Here is a 10,469-nt window from a genome sequence, read left to right as displayed (position 1 = left end):
TTATAATTTTATTGTAATATTAGTATTCATATTTTATTAAAAACTATTTGTTTTTAATTTATTTATAATTAGAAAATTATTTTTAATAAAATTATAATTAAATTTAGTTTTATATTATAGGGGTGCACTTCTTATGGGAACATTATCAAAAGGCAAAGGAGGCTATCAAAAGGTCAAGAGTGAAGATAGTTTTTAACTTTGGTATGTGATTTAGAATGTGTTTTATAGTGATTTTAGGAAGTGTTAAAGATATCATAAACACTTTTTAAAATCATTATCAAACACACTGTAGACCCCCATTTAGGCATGGGTCACCTTTTCTCTATTTGTTTTTTGCAGATCGCATTTTTTTAGCCACGTGTCACATCCTTAGTGGCCATAAAGAATCCACCTCGCTTTTTGAAGCTGCGGTAGGACTTTGACACGTGGAGGAACTTTCCGGAGAGGGGTCCCACTGGCCGTCAAGGGGCGCAGATGAGAGAGAAGAAAAGGGGGCTGTAGAAGAAGTTGTGAAGAGAGAAAAAGGTGGCTGCAGAAGGAGGTGTGCAGGAAAAGGGGGCTGCAGCAGGCGTGTGGCAGAAGGGTGGCTTGCAGAAGAAGACACCGAAAAGAGTATGGGTTGAATTGCAGTAGGAGGAGCTTTAGGGTTGTCAGGAGAAGCTTTTTGGTTGTCAGGAGGAGCTTTTTGGTTGTTAGGAGGAGCTTTTTGGTTGTTAGAAGGGGCTTTTTAGTTGTTAGGGAGGAGCTTTTTTCCATTGCCAAGGGTGAGCGAAGGGGAGAGGGAGGCTTTTCTTAGCTGAGGGAGTAAGCTACGGAGGAGGGATAGTGAGTTCTTGACGACAGAGAGAGACATTTGAGGTGAGTTGCTTTACCTGAGGAGTCTTTGGAGAGATAAACTCATTGAGAGAGCTGAGACTTGATTTCTTTTTGCTTGAGGAACCAGGTATGTACGCAGTTTTCTCCTCGTCTCTCATTATTCATCGATTTTCCATAACATAATGCTGTTTTGGGTGGATGTTGAAGGCCACTGATCTGTTTGTTGATATGTATGCCTGCATGCGTGTAGATTTGTCCATCTTTTAATTTGATATGCTCCTGTTGTGGTTATGAAATGTTTGAGAATCATGAGGGTGGTTGCATTTGATATGGTTTACCCACCTGCTCAGAAGATTCATGGATGATTCATGAAGTGGATTTTATGAGATTTTCCTTTATTTATTCATCTTCTTTCACGCTCTGTTTCTTTTACTTCCCTTGTTTCTTGATATCCGTCCATGGTACGCATCCATTTTCTCATCCCTGCTCGAAAGAGATCCTAGAAAATCTGGAGTAGTTGTCATGGCAGCAAAGCTCACCTCATCAGCATCCCTATACCCATCGTTCATCTGTCCACCTCTCTCTCTAGGTCATAATACCCATTTCCTCACTCAAGCTTGCAGGAATCAAGCATCCTCCACCACACCCATCTTCTTCTCATTCATTCTCCATCTGACCCCCCTCGCTTACATGGAGTCTCACGGGTGTATGTCACCCTTCACTCTTTCACATATCCATTAAAACCACTCACCCAAACCCCCATATCCATACAACCTATACCTATCCTTCATGCTACTCATAACCACGTTCTACCTCATCCGGATGCCTCACATCCGGAATTCCGTCCACCAACATTCCACCCGGACCCAAACATCTTACTCCCAGAATTCCTCTCCGCCGCCATTCCATCTGGGCGTCTCACTCCCGGAATTCCTCTCCGTCGCCATTTCATCCGGGTGTCTCACACCCGGAATTCTTCTCCGCCGCCATTTCATCTGGGTGTCTCACACCCGAAATTCCTCTCCGTCGCCATTCCGTCCGGGTGTATCACTCCTAGAGTTCTTCTCCCGCCGCCATTTCATCTGAGTGTTTCACACCCGAAATTCCTCTTTGCCGCCATTCCCCCGGGTGTCTCACTCCCGGAATCCTTCTGCGCCGCCATTCCATCCGAATGTCTCACATCCGGAATACCTGCCCCGCCGCCATTCCCTTCTCCGGATGCCTCACATTTTAAATTCTCATCCTTAGGGTTTCAAGTCCTAAAAATCACATTTTTAATAAAGCTTTGCTGCCACTTTTATCTTTGGCAAGCAATTTTCATACTTCCTCTGTTTTTAAAATGTTTTGAAATAAGCAAGGAATCAAATTCCGTAATTTCAAGTGATGAAATTTATGGAATTAGTTCATGCAAAAATGAACTGGGCTTTGGTAGGGGCCCTACATACGTGACTTCACGACTGATTGATTGTTTGACTGATTCATTTGCCATGTATGATTGATTTATTCTGTTCCTTGATATGCGCGTAATTATATCTATTCATTGTGCACTAACTTTCCTTCTTGATAGCGCATTGTAGCTCGTCGCCCAGGTACATATCTATTTTCGTTCTGGTATTTCTATATGCATGCTTTGATTCTCATATGTGCGATCATACTGATTATTCATTGATCACATCATCAATTGTCATGTCAGCTTCATTTTATTAGTAGAGACCCAACTTTAGGGACTTAGAGGGGTGTTACAGTCTTTACCGTACCTTCCCGATAAGTAACCTGACCCTCGAACCCGATCCGGTTTTTCGTGGACCATCTTTTCCAAAATAAGGAGTCACACTTAGGGTTTTTCTTTCTTATTTTGTTTACCCTTTAAAAGTAAAATAAAAATAAGTGGCGACTCCAAGTCATTTTTTTTTAATCGATAAAATCATTTTTCAAAATAAAAAATCGAGCTCGCCATTCGAGTGGGAAACGCATTGAGCCGAAATGCGGTGTCCACACACACTCTTTTTAAGAATGCATTTGAGAGTGATTCTAAAAAGTATTTCTAATATTTTTAATACTTGATTGATAATTTTTTTCAAATATTAGAAATATTAAAAGCGCTTCTTAGAATCATTACCAAATAGACTCTAAGTATTTATCCAAAAACACTATAAAGTGATTTTTTTTTTTAATATTAGAAGTATTTTTTAAAATTTTTAAAAAACGTTTCTATCATTTTTAACACTTAAATGATAAAAAATTTCAAATGTTATAGAAATTAAAAATGTTTTCTAGAATTACTATCAAATAGACTCTTAGAGTGTGTTTAATAGTAATTTTATAAAACACTTTTAGAGTGCATTTAAGAGTGATTCTATAAAGCATTTCTAGCATTTTTAACACTTGAATGATAAAATTTTTCAAGTATTAGAAATATTAAAAGTGTTTCCTAGAATCACTACTCAACGGATTCTGATATACCTCGTTTGGTAGTAATCTAGGAAACGCTTTTAATATTTATAATACTTGAAAATTTTTATTATTTAAATGTTAAAAAGGTTAGAAACGTTTTTTAGAATCACTCTCAAACGCACTCTTGGTCTGAGTTTTTTATAGTGTTTTTAGTAAAAATGTGTTTTTAGGAGGATCACTTATTAAGAATGCGTTTGATAGTGATTTTAAGAAATATTTATCGGCTTTATAACACTTGGAAATTTTTATTATTCAATTATTGTAAAGCTCAAAAATACTTCTCAAAATCACTGTCAAACATACTTAAGAGTGCTTTTGACAATGATTCTAGAAAGTGTTTCTAGTTTTTTTTATATATATTTAAAAGATAAAAATTTTAAGTGTTAAAAGGAATAAAAACACTTCTTAAAATCATTATTAAACACACTTTAAGAATGCATTTGGGAGTGATTCTAGAAAATATTTGCAATATTTTTAACAATTGATTGATAAAATTTTTCAAATATTAGAAATATTAAAAACGCTTCTTAGAAATAGGCTCTAAGTGTTTATCCAAAAACACTATAAAGTGATTTTTTTTTTTAATATTACAAGTGTTTTAAAAAAAATTTAAAAATGTTTCTCAAATTTTTATCAAATATTTAATTTAATTTAATTTAATTTAATTTTATCAAAAAATATTTTTTAGATTAAAATTGTTTTCTAAAATTACTACCAAACGGGACTATGGGAATTTTGTTATGATGTAGACACACCCATCATTATCTTACTTTGAAGAAATGGAAAAACAGTTATTTCCTAAGAGCTTGTCAACAGAAGAAATCTCAAGGTTGGTGATGAGGTCGGTTGGTATGGGAGTTCTTCTGATTCTTGCTTTTGGTTTTCTGTATTAAACAATCATAAATGTGTAAAACAGAAGAGTTACATTCCTGTACAAGAAATGAGATATTTCATTTAATTCATTTGTGAAGAGTTAAGTATTGATACCAAAGTCATATCACAAAAATAACTAGAAAATTGTTCCCACTTTCTAGAAATGTGGCAGTCACAATCTGCTCAAAATAATCCCTCATTTGAGGTTGAATATGGCAGTAGGAAAGGTTTGGAAGCTTCTAGAGACATCCACATATGGGTGTGGAAAGTAGAGAAGTGGATTCTAGAGGGACTTAGTGGATTCTAGATGGCTTTGTCCGCAAGAAGCAACTTGAAGATAGTGTTTAAGCATTGTACTCCCAACAATCAAAAAGCTAGGTTTGATTTTAAAGATGGTTTTCAAGTTCCAATATGTGATATAGATAGAGGTACTCACCATAATCTTACTTTACCCTGAAAAGATAAGACAAGGTCAAGACTGATTCTAAAGATGATTTTCAAGTTCCAGTACCTCAAATACATATGGGCACTAACCATATACCAGAAACTGGTTTCCAAAGTTCATCAACAGAAGAATCCGTTGCAGAATTATTTTTCTGTCATCACTGCCTTATGTTTCATTTCAAAGGAAAGATAGTTTAACTCATTTTTGAACCGTAAGTGCTTGATACCAAAGTCATACCATAAAAATAAATAAGAAAATGGTTCATTCTGTTTGAGGTGTTTCCATCTAAGGATAGCCAGGTGAATTTACACATTTCAATTGGCTCCTCCAACACTAATATATGTCAGTGTTTTAAACTTCTGTTAAATGAGCTTTATCATTCTGGTCTGGCATAGTCCCTTCCCATAATTCTGCTAGCTCCTTCCTTATCCAAGATACGAATATGATGGGTCCCAATGTAGCAGGCACCTACAAGCACCAAAAGAGGAAAATTAGAAGCTGCACAAATAAAAACATAATGGATTTAGTGAATAATCCATGGTATCCATTTTCCATCCACAATTGCTTTCAATCATAATACATGGCACCAACAAATATTTGAAAAATAAGTTGAATTAATTGGTTAAAAGGGATGAAGTAATCCCTATATTTGTAAATTTAACCCTTCCAATGTTATTGTTTGAAGAATATCTCATTTTTTATATAAATGCTCTTAACTATTTCAAGTATTTACATATATGTTTTAAAATAAATAGTTATTTTTATAAGAAAAATGAGGGCATTTTTGTCAAAATGAGGCCAAAAAAAGATGAAGAGTTAGATTTCCAAAATTGGGTTTTGAATGACCCTTTTAATCAAAAAACCCAAATAAGTTCTAGTTGTAACACTGCAAGCCTAATGGTTCTATTCTTCTCTATGTAGTGTAGATCAACCCTCAAAACTGCCTTCCAAACCTAAAGAAGCTTCATAACTGCCTTTGGCATCATCATGTGAACTCACCGATCACGGGTGAAAAATTACCACTCTTGACACTTTTGAATGTGCAACACCTATTTGAACACACAGTAACTTTGCACAAGTTACCAGTAGTTTTTTTTTTTTTGATAAGTAAGCATATAATATATTGAAAAGAGGCCAAAAAGCCACACGCATACAGGGAGTATACACTCTAGCTAGAGCCTCAAAAAACACAGGAAAACATAAACAACAAAAAGCCCACCAGCCCTTATATGGCGGCTATCCACTCCAGGGATCCTATAAGAGACAACGACCTCTCTCCACTATACATTCTCGCCCATCCCCATAAAATACAGACAAAAGAATTTTTTAATTTCTGTATATCTAACACCCCCCCCCCCCCCCCCTAAAAGCAAGCCTATTTCTTTCCTTCCAAAGAGTCCAAAAAATGTACAACGGTATAGACTTCCATATCTTTTTCCTTTTTTGCCCTACAAAAGGGCCCCTCCAGCTTAATAGTACCTCCTTTACAGTTTCTGGAAAGACCCACTTAATACCAACCAAAGCACATATCATATCCCACAGAACTCTTGCCACTATACAATGTATTAGTATGTGATTAACAGTTTCCTCTTCACATCCACACAAAAGTTAAGAAATACTTGTACCCCATTTCCTTCCAAGGTTACCAAAGCATCACATAAGACCCAACTGAAAACCTGCCATACTTTACTGCAACCATCCAACAACATTCCATCCTATTTTATCCAGTAACATCCAATCTTGCTCCTCCCATCCTACTCTCATAGACAGTCTAAACAAATTCCTCCAGCAACTTTGACTCTCAATGCATATGCTAGTTGCAATGAAGCTAACATCCAACACATTCCTCACTATGTAAGGCTCTAGGAAACAAATCAAGAAACATATCCTCTAATCAGGCTACTCCAGAGCACATGATCTCTACCCAGAGTATCTAGTCTCATCCCTTACCCAATGGAACAAGCTAATTCAACTTCTTCCAGCATTCCTTGATACTCATCAAAAGCCTAACTCAAGGGAACCTCTCAACTTCATGGCAATCCCATCCCCTTCATTCACCACAAAGTACTTTTTTTTTCCCATCTGTCAACCTCCTCTCAAAACACTAACAGCAAGTCCCACATTGCAATCTCAAAATTTGGTATACAGTCCCAAAACACTGATACAATCACACTGAATTTTTCTAGAATAAGAACACCTTTTTCTAAGTTGATGAAAGTTAATTTTAGACAAACATCTCATGAAGTGATTGTATTAACATTTTGTACTATTTATCGGGTCTCTAATGATAACCAGAAAGATATATTCTTCTCCCATATACTCATTTATAACTTTTTAAATTTAACTTTTATAAGCATATCCAGACTTCTCCCAAAATTTTGCACCTTCAACTTCAAGCCCCTTATCTTCATGTTGTTGCTCACTCTTTATTTATTAAAAGACTGGGCCAGGGGTGGTATGTGGTGGTGTCGATTCTTGGAAGGGATCCAAAAAGGTATCAAAAGATAGTTTAAATGGGATGAACCACAATATAAAATTTGAACAATGACTCCTAACTCATTAGTTTCTTGTAGTGGGCCACAAAACAGAAGCATAAGTACCTATGACAACGTTAGGAGCTTCTAAAGCAAAATGGAGGATGTCAAGAGATTAAAATCTGGAGAGCAAACTAAGAGAAAATATTCCTAACACTTTGACTTTCCATAAGAAAACTAATTCATCCACATGTTCAGGTTAATAAAATAGCAATAAGATTTCAACAAATACATACCAGATAAAGAAGTGCAGGTTGAGGTGAGTGAGTCAAAACACCAGCTGCCAAAGCAGTTACAAGTCCAATTGCATATCCCGAAAGGGCATACCATATATATTTGTGCCCTTTAGCTGAAGGTATATCTAAGGGACTTACTGAATCCCTGCTTTTTCTATGATCAAAACAGAGAACTAAAGCCAAAAGCATGGCAGGAATAGCCTGCAAAATGGAAGAACAAAAGCTTAAGAGTTTGTTAAAAGCCTCATAAAAGAAGCAGCAAGAGCACTCAAATGTAATGGAATAATCAAATGGTAGATAATAGCACGATGATATTCTCAAACAAAATATACCAAACAAGAAGAAAAAAACATGCAGTCTCTACATATGAATGCCTATTAATTTCAAATATAGTACATAATACATACAATAGGAATTGAACGGTCCTCTGATAAAGCCATGGAATAAATCCAAAAGCATCACCCAAGGGTGTATCCTTTGTGAGATTTGATAGAACTATTTTGGCTAGAGGCATGATAGATCTTGACCTAAGAATGCTCTTTTCATGAACAAAAAGAAAAATGGGAAATAAAAAATGATAATCAAATCCATGAAGCCAGTCCAAAAGGCATGGCATAACACTTTTGTATACCTTTTTTTTTTTTTTTTTGATAGCTAAATAAGAATTGAATTAAAAGAAAGAAAGTAAGCACGTAGATTCTGTAGCTGTGATCTTTCAACTGAATACTTCTGAATTTAACATTGTACACAAAGAAAATGATTATTCAGTTCCATGGATACGTCTGGCAAAACAGCATATATGATCTACAATTTTCTTATGACCACACATGGAAAACTGCAGGCATAAATTAAATTTCAATGCACCACCTCAATTTTCAAAGTAACAAAAAATAACAGCAACCAGGATAAGTGCATGGTAAGTTAAATCATGGAAGAAAAAAAATTTCATACCATGTCACCAAGACCAAGCATCATGAAGTCCGCAGAATTACCGCCAGGAACAACTCCTCCAAACAAGTTCCTAGGAAAAACGATCTTCACCGGCAACTCCAGCTTCTTTGTGATCAATTGCAACCCAGGGAGACTCAAACTGTTAGCTACCGTGTGCACAGGATTGGATGCTTGTTGTGTGGCTACCGACACCATAACATTTGCCCCAAAAAATCTTTCAGAAAAGAAAACCCAGAAGATGTCATATACGAACAGACAAGCAAGTAGCATGGCACATATTTTGATGTTCTGAAGGCGGACATGGCTCACAAATGCAATACATATAGAAATTCCCAACAAGTTGTTCAATATCCAATGCCCAGACACGAGCCAAGCTGCAACTATTCCAGAGCATAACAGCAATAGGAGCCCTTGTATGCGAGTAAAAGACTTCGAACAGCAGCGTGACACAAATGGGTCCGGCAACCCAAGTTGCGACTTCAAATACATGACGTAAGGAGATAGGCAAAAGAAAAGGGATGAAGCAGAGGCAACAGCAGTGAATGCAGTGAGGAGTTGAGATACAGAAGAGAACAAGTAGAACATCAAGAGCAAACTGCAAGAGCTCATTATCGGGATCATCAGAGCTTGGGACCTATCTAAAGTAATAGATGCTTCTGATAAGTCACGGTTTCGCTCCATTTCTTTCCCATAGTTTAAAGCTCGAAGTGCAGAACCAAATGTCACAGCCACTGCTGTCAATACAAGAGTAACAGGTGCAGGTTCCAACAAATATAAAAGCTTCCACAATGGCTCCATGACTAACCGAAAAAACACTTCTTTCTAATTCAAGTTTGTCTCTCATGCATATGGATTAGCAACAAAACAAACTAGTGGTCACAAGGATCAAGGCTAAAGCTGCATTATTTCTACCATGAACACTTATATCCAGAAATCCATGCAACCTGCAAACAATCATGTGAAAGAAAAGTAACATTTAATTACAGCCACTAGAAACTTAGTTGATATTTCAACAAATCAGACTGCCAAAGCTCCATTTGATTTATTTGGTTTCCATGGAAAAAGTTTCTTAGAGATATCCGTCTAGGTTGCATTGAGTTTTTCAATTCCATAGGCCACATTTGATTGCCGACAACAGTAAATAAATAAGAAAAGGTCTTGCATTTTTTTCTGCTTCCGCGTGTTATAACTTCTAAAGAAATTTTAACGTTTTGTAGGAAGTTGTTTACAATACTTTGTGCGGTCGAATTGTGGGTTTGTGGGAACCAAAACAGAGGACACGTGCTTTCAATTTTTCTTTCTTCTTTTCTTTACTCTTTATTGTTTTCTCAGTAACCAAACAATGCCCTAGGAAAAATCTAAGACTCCAAATTTCTTTTATTTCCAAAATTGTTTAAGCAAAAGATAAAGTCCTGGAAACCATTTTGCTAGCTAAATCCATTTCAGTGAAAGAAGAACAATTTAACCTTGGGCCTTTGGCTTGCAACAAATGAAAGGCAATTAAGTGTATAATTGTCTCCATTTCCTGGAAAATGAAACATCTCGGCTGAGCCAAATACTTCCAGGTCCCAGAAAATGAGAAACTCAATATTCTAAGACATCAATTTCTTTTCTTTCCTTACCTTTTTCCCACCACCCAAGCACAGCACAAAACCACTCTCAGCCAAAGAAAAGCCTCGCAATCGCCCACCGTTTGGTTCCTGAGAAAAGGAAAAGCAAAACAAAAGAAAAACTCTGGTAAGTTGACTTTTTTATTTCCGTTTCTGGGTTTCCCTGCACTCAAAAATTGAAAATGAAACCCCAAGTTTATTTCTTTTTTTCCCAAATTTTCTCAGCAACCAAACAGGCCCAAACCCAAAACACCTAGGGCAAAGCATGAAATAAGCAGAATGTAACAAATAAAGATCTGTACTGCTTCTGATCTCAAGGTGGAAACGCCATAAATATAAATATGGGGGCTTTGAAATGAATATTTTGGGGAATTGGGATGGATTTGGAAGGCTGTGAGGACTTTACCTTGGACTAGTGGGGAGTTTGAAAGACTCCTCTTTTCCCCTTTTGCCCTATGAGGGCATCCCTGTGAGAGAGTATGTGTTTTCCACAGAGCACAACTGAAGCTCAATAGTGAAAAACGAAAATATAGTGGGGCAAAAAGTGTAT

General features: G+C 36.5%; 1 protein-coding gene across 2 annotated transcripts; it reads right to left on the bottom strand.

Moving 5' to 3' along the window:
* Nucleotides 1–4,723: 4,723 nt before the first annotated feature.
* On the bottom strand, nucleotides 4,724–10,469 carry LOC100245846 (signal peptide peptidase-like 1). 2 transcript variants are annotated; one of them, XM_002268310.5, is made up of 5 exons: nucleotides 10,326–10,469; nucleotides 9,932–10,009; nucleotides 8,310–9,253; nucleotides 7,359–7,559; nucleotides 4,724–5,056 (listed from the first exon to the last, which is right to left on the bottom strand). In XM_002268310.5, exons 3-5 carry the CDS (start codon nucleotides 9,105–9,107, stop codon nucleotides 4,940–4,942), a joined length of 1,116 nt encoding a protein of 371 aa, XP_002268346.1. In that variant the 5' UTR covers nucleotides 9,108–9,253; nucleotides 9,932–10,009; nucleotides 10,326–10,469; the 3' UTR covers nucleotides 4,724–4,939. The 2 variants fall into 2 exon arrangements, with proteins under 2 accessions (XP_002268346.1, XP_010662729.1); XM_010664427.3 differs by having other exon boundaries at nucleotides 10,222–10,332.

Source organism: Vitis vinifera, chromosome 16 (assembly GCF_030704535.1).
Source record: "Vitis vinifera cultivar Pinot Noir 40024 chromosome 16, ASM3070453v1".
In the NCBI taxonomy this organism is placed as follows: Eukaryota; Viridiplantae; Streptophyta; class Magnoliopsida; order Vitales; family Vitaceae; genus Vitis; species Vitis vinifera.
This window is presented reverse-complemented; position numbering and strand designations above follow the sequence as displayed.